Raw genomic sequence first — 13,945 nt, forward strand, 5'->3', positions numbered from 1 at the left:
TGGGTCCATGATGTGGGCCCTTCCTGCTGAGGCAGAGTAGAGGATAGTCAGAGGAGGGAACTGCCCTCCTCGGGCAAGGCTCCTAGGCTGGGGACAGCCAGGCTCTGCTGCCCTCAGCTGTGCTGTGTCTGGATAAATGTAGTGTGACTCCAGGTTCCTTACTGCAGTTGCCACATTTAGGAAATAACTCATCTGTCCCGTCAAATTTGCATTTCAGATACACGTTTCTTCCAGGATGGGGAGTTGAGACAGGGCCTTGCCATGTAGCTCAAGTTGGTCTAGAACTCAAAATACCCTGCTTCGGCCTCTGTTTAGTGTGACAGTGTAGTTTTCTTCCCTGTGGAATCTGGGTCCTCCAGGGACCCTGGCAGCCCCTTAGTCGTCAACCCATCAGCTTTGAAGGCTCTCCCCAGTGGCCAGGAGGCCCACCTCACACCGGGGTACTCTGCTTTGCGTGTCTAAAGAGCGAGCTACCTTTGGCTATTCACGCCCACACACCTGATCTCTGTCCTGTCTACTGTAATCCAGCCCACTGGGGACACCCTACCCGGCACAAGACCTTCTCCCCACTTGCCTTCTAGCATTCTGGTGGTGCCCGCCCATCATTCCTGGTTCCTGGGCTTCCAGCAAACGCAAGGTGAAAATTCAGAACGGGCCTAGCCCTGTAAGAACCCTGTCCCTGCAATTCAGTGCTATTAGGACCCTCCCTCCCCCTAGAACGGTAAATGAGAGCCTCTAATTGACAGGCTTGTGAAGCCGACCCGAGCAATGTCTCAAAGTCCTCAGTCAAGGACGCCCCTCCACATGCACCCTTGGGAGAGAAGACTTCCCAGGGACCAGTGCAGCCTCAACCCCTCCAAACCCAGAGCTCTTGTGTTCTTGCCATTTTCTTACCCCCAAAGAACCAGGTGTCTCCACTCATACCTTCCTGACCCTGATTCCCCCTGAAACATCCAGCCCAGGGTGTCACCCCTCTAACACATCCTGTGACCTGACTGCCTAACTCTGGAGGTCTGCTGCTGCTCCTCTGAGGTTGTGTATCGTCCACCCGTCCCACCACACCTGCCCTATCCAGCGCCCTCGGACACACATCTTACTTAGTGTGCTTGGCTGCCAGCTCAGGGTCTGCAGAGGGAGGTATCCTGTGTCAGAGACCCCAGCTCCGCAGCCTGTCCCAGCTACGTTAACCTGAGCCCATGAGAATGATTCCTAGGAAGAAATGAATTCTTTTTAAGATTTGCGGTCTCCGGGTAAGCTCACTGACCCACGTGCATCCAAAAGGGGCCTGAGGCCATTGCCCTGGCTACACCATCAGTGATTGTGGGTGCACTGGTCCAGGGAGAAGCGGACGCCTGGGAGGTGTCCCTTTGTCCACCGGGGCAGTAGGGACCCCATGGAGGGCACAGAGGCCCAGGAAACAAGTATCGCGAGAGGGTCCCGCACCCCCTCCCGTCACAGAGCGCGGGCTGGCTTCTAGCGGGACCGACCGGGTGGGGCAGACAGAGAAGGGGTAGCGAGGTGACCTCAGCGGTTCCGCAGCTCCGGGAAGTCGCCTGGCCCGCCCCCTCCTGCCCCAGCCGGGAGTTTCGCTCTCCGGGGCGGGGCGAGCAGCAGGCATTGCCCAGCCGGCCAAGTTGGTGAGCGCCCCGCCCGGCGCCGTCCGGGTCCCCGCGCCCTCCCGGCCGGGGCGCATCGCTCGCAGCTCCGTGCGTTCCGAGCCGCACGGGAAAGCTTTGCAGTACGAGCAGATAGCAGCGCGTGCGGCGGAGGTGAGCGCAGGGGCGGGTTCCCGGCTCCGCCTGCCGCGCCGGCCGCTCCCCGCGGCCGCGCTGCCATAAATGGGGCCGACGGCAGCGGTGGCAGCTGGCGGCGGCGCGGGCGGGCGGCAACTCCGGCGTCGGGGGGCGCGGCAGGCGGGCGGGCGGGCGAGGCAGCTAGAAGTCCCGACTTCTGTCCGCTCGGCTCGGCCCCTCCGCTGCGCCCCGAGCCCCGCCCCGGCGGCAGAGCGGCTTCTGTTTACTTTCGATCGAGTTTTTCCTGCTCCGGGCAGGTGCCCGGGCAGCTCGGGGTTGGCGGTTGCGCGCGTCACTCCCGCGTCTCTCTGCGTGCTGCCTGCACCCGGGAAGGGCGCGTCGGGGCTAGCGGCGGCCACGGCATCCCCGGCGTGTTGACAGGCGTCCCGTTTGTGCCCAGGTGATGACTGCGGCGGCATGGAGTTCCCGGAGCACGGCGTACGGCTGCTGGGCCGCCTGAGGCAGCAGCGCGAGCTGGGCTTCCTGTGCGACTGCACTGTCCTGGTGGGCGACGCGCGTTTCCCTGCGCACCGCGCTGTACTGGCCGCGTGCAGTGTCTACTTCCATCTCTTCTACAGGGACCAGCCCGCGAGCAGCCGCGACACGGTGCGGCTCAACGGCGATATCGTCACGGTGCCCGCCTTCAGTCGCCTGCTGGACTTCATGTACGAGGGCCGCCTGGACCTGCACAGCCTGCCTGTCGAGGACGTCCTGGCTGCCGCCAGCTACCTACACATGTATGACATCGTCAAGGTTTGCAAGCGCAGGCTTAGGAAGAAAGACCCAGATCTGGAGACCCGCGCTCTGGGGACAGAGCTTCCTGGTCAGCCACCATACTCCCTGCCTTCCTGGTCCCCTGACTTCTGCCAAGCTGAACCAAAGGCCAAACCCCCATCTCTAGGAGTCAAGGCTGCTCATCCCCTGCCAACATTTGGACCTCCGTCTTGGCAGGTCACAGGGGAGTCAAGTGGGGCCCTGGATCTGTCACTGAAGCCTGGTCCAAGACCAGAGCAGGTCCACCCATCCTGCATCCTCCAGACACCCCTTTGCAGCTCGATGCAGCAAGGGGCCCAGCCCCTGGTGAAGGCTGAGCAAGACTCATTCTCTGAGCAAGATAGCAGCAGCCCTCGGAGCACCAACAGATCCCCACCGCCAGTCTACGCGTCTGCAGCCCAAGGCCTGGCCGTGGACTTGGAGCCACTGAACGTCCAAGGGACAGGCAGCCAGCAGCTTGGGCTGGATGCAGAGCCAGTGGTGGACAGTGAGGAGCTGGGTCCCAACAGGCACCTTTGCATTTGCCCGCTGTGCTGCAAGCTGTTCCCTAGCACCCATGCACTGCAGCTGCATCTCAGTGCCCACTTCAGAGAGCGGGACAGCATCCGGGCCAGGCTCTCTCCGGAGGGGGCCGTGCCCACATGCTCGCTCTGCAGCAAGACCTTCTCTTGCACATACACACTGAAGAGGCATGAACGGACACACTCCGGGGAGAAGCCCTATACATGCGTCCAGTGTGGCAAGAGCTTCCAGTACTCACACAACCTAAGCCGGCATGCTGTGGTCCACACACGGGAGAAGCCCCATGCCTGCCGCTGGTGTGAGCGCCGGTTCACACAGTCTGGGGACCTGTATCGCCATGTCCGCAAGTTCCACTATGGTCTTGTCAAGTCCTTGCTGGTGTGAAGTGTATTTCTGTATCCCCAAGGTGGAGGAAGGGACAGGGCAGGGTCTCCTGAGTGGGACTCTGGGACAGAAGCGGCAGCCCAGGTGGGTGGAAGCCTTACCCCAAGGCTAGCAGGCTCCACCTGCCAACCTGAGTGGATGCTGCTGCTTTTTGGATGGGCTGCCTCCCCTTACCCTTCACTCTCCACCTTATACCTGAGCCCAGGTTGCACCCTGCCCAGTTAGGGACACTGTCTTCCTCAGTGTCCTCTCCAGCGAGGTTCTAGGGGTGTCCAGCCTGCCCATTTGCGGGGCCTGGGCTTCTCAGTGTGAGGTAACAGTCGTCCTCTGTCCCGGGGCTTTCCTGACTACCCTGCTGGGACACTCTCAAGTGTCCTTGTGTGCTTGTGCCGTTGTAGAAAGACTCGCTTGTCAAGAAAGTCGTTAATGCAAGTGTCTAACGGGGCACTGAGTGAGCAGGCCACTCCTGGTGAGTGGCAGCAGGGACTCCTGCTGAGACGGCCTCAGGCACAACAAGTACCAGCAGGGGCCACAGAGACACAGCTGGCCTTGCAGGAGGCACAGCTCCAGCGGGGACCCTGGAGCATCATGAGGGTGGCTAAAGCCGGGTGTCCCTGCAGTGACTGGTACTGGGGTAGAACACAGGCGGGAATTTTGGGCAAAGAAGGGAAATTTGAAAGTGGATTCTTTTTTTATCAAAAGAGCCTTTCAAGGCCACCATATGTCTGCTACTGGGTGAGGACCCTCCAAGTGTCCCCTACTGGGGTCACAGGGCTGGAAATGGCTGATCTTGCCATGAGCCATGCTTGGCGTGTTGAAGCTAATGCTGTGTTCAGCAGGCCTGGCCCTGGGAGTCACTCTCCACTTTCTGCCGGTCTCCCTGGGGCTGTAGTCATTCCTAGGCACCAGACACAAGGCCAAAGCTTGTCCAGCTTAACAGGAGCGATGTTTGCTGTGCCACCTCCTGCTGTGGGGCGCGGGTAGGAGCAGCTGTCACAGGGAGACGGGGAGGCAGACCCCCCCTTCATCTGCACCCTTGGAATGTGAAGGACTTGGTCCAGCTCTGCCTTTGCAGTGGACATGGGCCCTCACTTTGACCATTTGCTGTCCCAGAACCTTGATGGTTTCAGGAAGGGGGTGTGGCAGGATGGGGGGCCTCAACCTTGCCTTGGCGAGTGGTAGAGCTGCCTGAAACAGTCTGCCCTCTCCCAGCAGGGCTGTCTGATGACTACAAGTGGCCCAGAGGACAGAGGTGGGCCAATCTAAATCATTGTGTCTTCTGCTAACACTTGATGTATTTATTTGTCTGCTTGCTCTGGAGTGACGTGACAGTTGGTCTCCTCAAGGTGGAGAGAACTATTGTTCATCTCCTTACCCTCTCTGTGCTCTCCTACTGTGTCCACGGCTGGCCTGGGAAGTTGGTGCCTGCCCGTGATGCTCCAGGACTGAGGTCCGGGACAGGTTGCGGTCCTGAGGGCTGGAGAAGAGGCCATGAGCTCCTGGCTTCTGACTCCACATGTGATTTATGACCTGAGGTCTGGTCGGTCTCTCTCTCTCCTCTCTCTCTCTCTCTGTGTATGTGTCTATGTGTCTGTGTGTCTGTCTGTGTCTGTGTATCTGCAGTACTACAAGTGAGCAGGCCGAGCACCGCTGGGTTGGTCCTCCCCGAGTGCCTGCTTTCCTGGGGCAGGGAATCTGCCCTGAGTCAACACTGGACTCATGGTCTTCAGTGCAGTTACTGTGAAGCTAAGAAGTGACTGGTTGTGAGTTTATATAGAACTGGCACCGTTCAGGTGCCTGTATGCGTGTGTCTGACACACTACCTGTGTGGAGCGCACAGGACAGGTGTGTGTAGAGTCCAGGTGCATTCTGCTGTGGGGCTTTCTAGGGCCAACCCAGCTGCTGTCCCCGCCTGGGGTCTCACTGCTGCTCTGCCCCTGGAGAGACCCCTGGGAAATGACTCCACAGGACAACTCTTCCCGCGTAGGTTTGGCTAGGATGTTTGCACAGCCCTGCTTGTGGTCAGGCTGCACCACTCCTAGAAATGAGTGCTGTCTTCCTATTTCACACATTCTGGCGGGCACAATGACTGGGTAATAAAGCCAACCACAGGTGAGGATGGCTGTGGCTATTCTTGGGCTTGGGAAAGGTGGACATTGCTGGGCTGGGGAGTGGAGGTGATGAACAACCCGAGGACTCAGCCCACGAGGTACTTATGCCCTGTGGGGTGAGTGGCCTTCGACAGGCACCCACTTTCCCCAGGGAGGCAGAGTGATGTGAGGAAGGGGCAGGATCCAGGCTCTCTGCCCCCTCCAAACCATCCAGACAAACCCAAATGTCTCTACTTTGGTCTCTTCTCCCCCCCACACATTCCCTTCACTTTTCTTTCAGGGTGGGGCTGGACCAAAGGCTTTCTTGTCCCCCTCACTCCCTCTGGGCCCCCTGTAGTGGGTGGCTGGGCTCCAGGCTGATGATTGGGGCCCCTGCCAGTCCCTCTACACCTCCCTGTGCTAGCCATTGAAGAGGAGTACAGATGTCCCCTGGGCCCTCCAGGCTTTATCTGCCTTCTTACCAGGCCTTCGGGCAGGTGGAGTAGAATGGCCTCAGCATGTGACATCAGCTTCATTCTGCTCGGGCCAAGTTCAGGGGAGGGTGGGGGCTGTGCTTGTCACAGGGGCCCTGAGGTCAGCCTAAGCTGGTACCGGAAGGGCCTGATAGCTCCCGGGCCAACTCCTGGGCCTTGCCCAGCTTTGGCTCCAGATGTATGTCCTGGGAGGAGGTGGCTGGCCCTCCTCTGCCCCACACTCGCTCTGCCTCCCACTAAGCCTGGATGGGAGCCACTGTCCTGCAGGAGGCCCTGTCATGTTCCCAGTTGAGCCCATGACTCAGCCCAAGCTTCTTCCCGTCCAAGGGAGGCAGCTGCTGTTGCCACACCATGGGAAAGAGAAGAGGGGGTCTTGTCCCCTGGGAGGAGAGGCTTCCTGGGGCCCCTCTGGTCTGCTGGGTTTCACTAAGCTTCTTGCTCTATTCCTGGGCAGCATGGGCCTTTTGACACCCTCCCTGGAGGTATCCATCTTGACCTGTTGGCCAGATGGTAAATTGAGGCAGACAGAAAGGCTTGGCAGTAGCCCAGACTCCCAGCCAATGGGCGACAAGTCCAGGACCTGCCTGCCTGCCCCAGTAGTGCCCAGTGCCTCAGCTCGGCAGAATGAGGAGCGTAGAGCACAGTGGCCTGGGGCCCCAGGGGACTGGCACTCAGCATGGCATCCAGAACAAAGCTGGAGGGAGTGGAGAGGTGTCCCGGAGTCTCCCCAGGAACCTGCGAGGGACCACAATGCAAGGTAACCCAGAACAGCGGTGCAGGGGGTGAGAGGTGATGTGAGAAGTGGGTGTGGGAAGGTCAAGCCTTGGGAAACAGGTGGGGCAGGGTCCAGCTGCTGCATCCTCCACTTGCTGGCTCTTGGCCTCAGAGGCACCGAGCCGTCCATCACAGGACACCCACTTGGTCCCACCTTTCCAATAGACATCCTCAAGGAAGGTAGGACAAACACACTGTAGGCGCCGTTCTACACTCGGCCTTCACAGGAGTGGGGGGACTGAGCATCAAGCCCCTCTGTGCCTCTGCCCTGGTCTTCTGTGTCTACTCCCAACTCGGTCCCGTTTTCTCTCCAGACAAGCCCAGCATGTGCAGTCACCACCACTCCCACCCCTGTATCCACACGCCTCTACCATCACCTCTATGCCCTCTCCTCCTGCTTCACCCACATCACCTCCAGGGCTACCAGATCACTTCCACTGTTGACTCCATCTCTACCACCTCCACCATCTGGCACTACCACCTTTACTATGACTTCCATCATGCCCCAAGCCCCATTGCCTCCTCCAACTCAGCACTACCACCAGCCCACCACTAGCACCGCCCCTTCCAGATGCTCCACCTGCCTCTCCACAACGCCTACAGCTCCCATCACCTCCTCCATCATCTCCCCTACTCTCCATTGCAGCCTCATGATTCCCATCACTTCCGTCTCATCACCACTACCACTATTACTGTCTTCTCTAACCACTGACACCACCACACTAAACCAGTATCACTTCCACCACTCGTATCTTCATTACCTCCACCACCTTCACTATCTCCATAACCACCCTATTACTTCTACCACTGTCCTGTCCAGCTGCCGCCGCTGCCATCACCTCTGCATGCATCACTTCTCCCTTCACCTCTATCTCCCACTCCCATCACCTCTATCTTCCATTCCATCACCTCTATCTTCCACTCCATCACCTCTATCTCCCACTCCATCACCTCTGTCTCCCACTCCATCACCTCTATCTCCCACTCCATCACCTCTATCTCCCACTCCATCACCTCTGTCTCCCACTCCATCACCTCTGTCTCCCACTCCATCACCTCTATCTCTCACTCCCATCACCTCTAGCTCCACCTTCACCTCCACCCCCACCACCTTCATTTCTCCCAGTACCATTTCCCTGGCTACCATCTTCATCATCCGACACCATCACTACTCCACTTACGTCACCTCTATCATCGTGGCCATCACTGCCATCACCGCTCCCCCGTGACTGCCATCTTCATGTCCACCACCTCTGCCCCCACCAGCAGGCTTTTTTTTTTTTTAAGACAGGGTTTCTCTGTGTAGCCCTGGCTGTCCTGGATCTCGTGCTGTAGACCAGGCTGGCCTCGAACTCAGAAATCCTCCTGCCTCTGCCTCCAGAGTCCCGGGATTAAAGGTGTGCGCCACCACCGCCCGGGTTAGGCCAGCAGTCTTACAATCTGCAGGCTGAGAGGCAGGTGGAGGATGGAGTCGTCTCCATCCTATGTGGGGCTTTAGTACCTGTGTTTTGCTTCCCTGTCCTCCATGTTTTCTCTGAATCTCAGCTCCCACCCAACCCCTTCCCACACAGAAAGTTCGTCCATACCCCCTGAAGCAGGCCTGTGCTTCTCCCCACGGATACTGTCACCCCTGGAACACGCTGTGAAGGAGGCCTCTCTGTCACAGTGACTTCCATGCCGTGTGGCCTCCTAGCTTGACCCATCAGGTTCTGTCCTGCCCCCTTGCCACCTCTCCAGTGTTCTCACTTGAAAGAAATGATGGTGGCCGGCCACCTGTGCCTGGTGGGCATGGGGTGACAGCAGCCGGGCTGCTGCAGGTGGGAACACCCCAGCCTGAGGGCACTGGCACCAGATGTGGGGCACACCAGACCAGACACAGCACTGGGTGTCCCAGGACCTGTGATGACAGCCGTGTGAAGAGCACCACTGTTGAGCATGCCTTGACTCAGTCTACCTCCTGTGAAAGCCACCTGGTCCCCTCCCCCTCTCCTCCCCCCTCACCGTGGACAGCTGTGGCATAAATGATGGGGTGACCTGTGGCTACAGTGGGGTTCAAGGGCTGCAAAGCTGTCTGATGTAGAGGGCTAGGCAGTTGTGGGCTCTGGGCTGGCAGCATGCCAGAACCTCTGGACAGAGGAAGGTGGTCCGGAGGCCCTGCAGCCACTGAGGACACCAGGCCAAATGCAGTGGTGGTCAGGCATGACTATTCACCTAGCTCCACGTGTGTGTACTAAGCGGCCCTCAGATAAGCCAGTGGATCTCAGTGTCTGAAACGGGATCCTGCAGAAAGGAAAAGCTTATGGAGGCGCTGGGCCTGTCGTTCTGTTCCTGTGTTGGTGTATTCACCGGCCCAGGCTGCCATGAGTCCAACAGACAGGGCTCCGAACAACAGACCTGTTTTGCAGTCCCAGAGGCCGGAAGTCCTAGAGCAGGGACAGTAGATTAGCCCTGAGACCCCTCTCCCTGTGCAGACTGAGTCGTCTGTGTCCAGTCATCCTTATGTACATGCCCTTTCTTAGGAGGACACATTCACATTGAACTAGGACCCACCCTAGACATCTTTTTAACAGGCCTACCTCCCAAAACAGGTACCTAAAGTCCTGGTGGCTAGGACTTCAGCATGAGTTTGGGGGGTGGGGGGCACAACTCTGTCCGCACACTTGGTGTTTCAGATCAGTGTGGGAGGAGAATATGACCTGGAGTCACAGGTCCAGGCCCTCCCTGGCTCCACTGGACTCACCCCCAGTAAGACTTACTGGTATTCTGCCAGAGTGCGAGGGCACTCCCACAGGCCACCGGGCACTAAGGGGAAGTGGGATATTTATCTCTTCCCCCAAAAGGATCCTGGGTCTGGCCTCTCTGCCTGCCCATCCAACCTACCGTGGCTTGCTTGCCCATGTCCTGCATCTCAGGGCAGGTGACCAGAGTATGTGGCATGGAAGAGGCCTGGCATGCTCCTATCTGGACAGACTCCACCAATCAGAGTAGAGGGTGGGGGACCATCTCCAGCCTACACTGCTTCTCACCTCTGCCCTTTGTGCTCTGGAGGTGCACCCCCACCCCCGGATTAACCATCCTGTCCTCATCTGATGAGGGCCTGGCTCTCCACACTCCATCCATTCCTTCTCCCGACCCCACATCAGTCCTCTCAGCCCATGCAGCTCAAGTCATCACCTCAACAGCCCCTGCTCCTGAAGTGGGGTCTGGGCATCCTTTACTCCCAACAGTGGCCTGGTGCCAGTCTGTCGATCTTACCATCTTTTGCCACCTTTCTCCTCCCTCTCTCTCCCTCCTCAAGTGAGGTGCCACCACACCCCTGCCACAGCTTGCCCCCAGGTTTCATGCCCCCACCCCCACCCCCGACACATAACCTGGCCAGTTCAAAGTTCTAAGTGGCCCCAACATTTTCTCCAAACTCCATCTCAGGCAGAGGGGGCAAACATGTCCAGGACATATGGCAGGCCTTCTGCCTCAGTCACACTAAATAAAACAGAGGAAACGTTAAGATTATCCTTGTGAGGAACTGGTAGCTCGGGAGCAGCATGTTGAAATAACCCCTGGATAAAATGATCGATTCTGGACAAAAATACACATGACAAAAAGTGACTGGAAAGTGCTGGTGACAGTGAGGTGACAGGCAGGCTGGGAGAAGCCAGCACTGGGCAGAGGACCGGTGGCCACCGTCTCCCTCACGGCAGTTTGTGTGCTTGGTGTTGGGTGCCGCACCTGGCGTGGCTCCTCTGAGAATGTCCCCGGCAGTGACTTCTGTTTGCCCTCCGCTGCTGGCGCTCTTGATTCTAGAAAGGCCACAGGCTGCATCTACATGATTAAGGTGTTCACTACTAAATAACCTTGCCCAGATTATCAGGTAACCTTCTGATAACATCAGGTGTGACGGACACCGTTTCAACTTTGATCCTGTGCATCACCAACACCTCAGATGAGGAAGTCCTTGCTGGGTATACAGTAACTCTGCCACTGTCCCACTGCACAGCTCCAGAGTTCCCCAAAATGGGGCTTTGAGGGCAACAGCCCACTTCATCTTCTCAGGAGACAGACTTGGGTCCAGGAAGTTACAAGAATAGCCAATAAGGCTGTGTGTATCAGGGGTGGGGGGCAGGGAGTGTTCCATTTCTCTACCACAATGAGGGACCACCACACCTCTAAGATGAATGGTGGCAAAGTCTCTGGATGCTCATCACTGCCTTCTGGCAGGCTCTAGAAAGGATGTGCAGCCCAGGCTGGCTTTGAATTCACAAGTCTCCTGCCTCAGTTTCCTTAGTGCTGCGATTACAGGCATGTGCTACCATGCCCAGCTTGGACAGGCAATTTGTTATGAAGTTAAATCCACCACCTGCCATCTGACCCAACAAGTCTACTAGTGGGTATTACTCAGGAGAAAAACGAATGTGTACCCTCAAAAAACTTACACTCAGCTGCTCTGGTCAGTATTGTCACAAAACTGGAAAGTACCTTCACAGACATCACAGAAGGCAGGATGGGTACATTAACTGCAGAACTCCATAGAGGAAAAAACAGGGACAATGAAAAGTGACACACAGGAAGTGCATGGACCCTGCTACAGTGAAGGAAGCCAAGCTATGTACAGACCCAGGCCCAGTGCAAGCGTAACAAGTCGGGGGCAGGAAGAACAGGAGCAGCAGGTGCTCAGGACAGAAGGTGAATATCCACTGCAACATATGGGCTACTCCTGAGCTGACACGGTTTTGGTCTTACAGGAAGGTGTTACATGAGTCTATCCATTGGTTAAAATGGACAGGATAACACGGGCCCCAGTGCACTAGAGAGTGGAGGAGGAGGTTACTGCGGTCACTGGTGGGTATGCAAGGTCTATGAACTTAAAATTCTGGTGGAGCTCGAAACTTCCCATAAATACTTTAGAAAACACACAAAGATACCATTTTGTAGATTGGGAGATAAAACAGGGTATCCCACTTAGTCTGCTGCAAACACCAACTGAGTTGGGAAGCCAAGAACAAGGAGCATTCAAGGTCTATTGAGGGCAACCATCTGTGACCTCACATGGCACAGAACACTAGCTCACCTTCTCTCCTCACAGGATACCAATCATATCACAGGAACCCCACATCCATGAACCCATCTAAGCTTAACCAGCTCCGCTAAGCCCAGCTCTCGACACCTTGGGGGCTGGGGACGCACAGATTTGGAGCATACAAATACACAGTCCCAAACTTCATGATAGGTTTTGTGATACCTGGGGCATCAGCACTCATCATTTGGAAGAAATTTGAGCACAGCCATCTACACAACTACACACGTGCTTTCCTCCAACAGTCCTGGGTACCAGTGCCATGGGTGAGCGTGCAGAGAAGGAAATGACTTTGGCATAAGCTTATTAGAACATTGTTCAATATAGCAACACTGGAGAAGACCTGAACACCCACCAAGAGCATAGAACACAATACCACCATCAAAACCAGAGTGCCGGGCTGGAGAGCTGGCCCAGTGGTTAAGAGCTGTTCTGCTAGAGGACCTAGGTTTGATCTCCAGCACCCACATGGCAGCTCACAAATGTCTGTAACTCCAGTTGCAAGGGATCTGAGGCCCACTTCTCTCCATGGCATGGCATGCACAGGCACACATGCAGGCAAACCCCTCAAACACATAAAGTTAAATCTAAAACAAGTGCCCTGTGATAACATCCAAAAAAAAAAAAAATACTACCAAGTGAAAGAGACTCTATGCTCTCCTTCCTTCTTGATGTGATAAATTATATGCTGGAATTATATGCTCATAAATATGCATTTATACATGTGTGCAGTATTTCTGGACAGGTATTAAGGAGATTTTGGTTGCACTACAGGGAATTTGGCACCTGGAAGACAGAGTCAGCCCTTCATACCTTCCGCACCACACTACCAACTGTCTTCTACCATTTTGATGAATGAAATGAAAACGTTTACCCCGATTCTACTTCCGGTTTTCTGCTACAACTAGCAAGATTTTTCCCACGATTGGCCAGTTGTGTACTTTGTATTTCCTTTTCCCCTATTGTGACCTTGTCTTAGTTAGCATTTCTATTGCTGCGGTAAAACACCATGACTAAAAATCAACTTGGAGGGGGAAGGGTTTATTTTCAGCTTACAGCTTCACGTCACAGTCCATCACTGAGGGAAGTCAGGGCAGGAACTCAAACATGACAGAAACTTGGAGGCAGGAGCTGATGCAGAGGCCATGGAGGGACGCTGCTTACTGGCTTGCTCCTCATAGCTTGCTCCTCCTGCTTCTTTACAGCACCCAGGACCACCAGCCCAGGGCTTGTATCACTCATAGTGAGCTGGGCTAGCTCACATCAATCATTAATCACAACAATAACCCAAAGACCTGCCTACAGGCCTATCTGTGGAGGCATTTTCTCAATTAAGAGTCCCTCTTTCCTGCCAGGTGGTGGTGGTGCACCCCTTCAATTCCAGTACTTGGGAGGCGAGGGCAGGTGGATCTCTAAGTTCGAGGCCAGCCTTGTCTACAGAGCAAGTTCCAGAACAGCCAGGGCTACACAGAGAAACCCTATCTGTAAAAACAAAACAAACAAAAAGAAAGGGAGGGAGGGAGGGAAGGAGGGAAGGAGGGAAGGAGGGAAGGAGGGAAGGAGGGAAGGAGGGAAGGAAGGAAGGAAGGAAGGATCCCCTCTTGCCAATTGTCTCTACTTTGTGTCAAGGTGACATCAAACTGGTCAGCACAGACACACAGAACTCTCTCACTGCCACATCCAAAGGTGGCATATCATCAGACATGCTGTGTGCACCTTGCTTTTCTCACACAATGATCCCCCGACCCTATTTTTCTATGTGTGCACATATGGGGGCCAGAAGACCTCAGGTGATATTCCCCTGGGGCCATGCTGCCTTGTTTTTTTGCTATTTTTGAGACCAGTTCTCTCACTGGCCTGGGGCTCCCCAGGCAGCTAGACTGACTGACTGACGACTGACAAACCTCAGGGATGGATCCACCCGTCTTTATCTCCTCGGTGCTAGGATCACAGTGCGTCACTATGGCTGCTCTCTGTGTTGTTTCGCTTTTAAACACAGGCTCTGACTGAACTCAGACCATCATACTTACAAGGCAACCACTT

The 13,945-nt window shown here is 56.0% G+C and overlaps 1 protein-coding gene across 2 annotated transcripts; it reads left to right on the plus strand.

Annotated features, from left to right (window-relative positions):
• The first annotated feature begins 1,629 nt into the window (after positions 1 to 1,629).
• Positions 1,630 to 5,589, plus strand: Zbtb42 (zinc finger and BTB domain containing 42). 2 transcript variants are annotated; one of them, XM_016006511.3, is made up of 2 exons: positions 1,630 to 1,769; positions 2,372 to 5,589. In XM_016006511.3, exon 2 carries the CDS (start codon positions 2,457 to 2,459, stop codon positions 3,471 to 3,473), a length of 1,017 nt encoding a protein of 338 aa, XP_015861997.1. In that variant the 5' UTR covers positions 1,630 to 1,769; positions 2,372 to 2,456; the 3' UTR covers positions 3,474 to 5,589. The 2 variants fall into 2 exon arrangements, with proteins under 2 accessions (XP_015861997.1, XP_015861996.1); XM_016006510.3 differs by having other exon boundaries at positions 1,639 to 1,769; positions 2,194 to 5,589.
• The last annotated feature ends 8,356 nt before the right edge of the window (positions 5,590 to 13,945 follow it).

This window comes from Peromyscus maniculatus, chromosome 14 (genome assembly GCF_049852395.1).
Source record: "Peromyscus maniculatus bairdii isolate BWxNUB_F1_BW_parent chromosome 14, HU_Pman_BW_mat_3.1, whole genome shotgun sequence".
NCBI classification, from domain to species: Eukaryota; Metazoa; Chordata; class Mammalia; order Rodentia; family Cricetidae; genus Peromyscus; species Peromyscus maniculatus.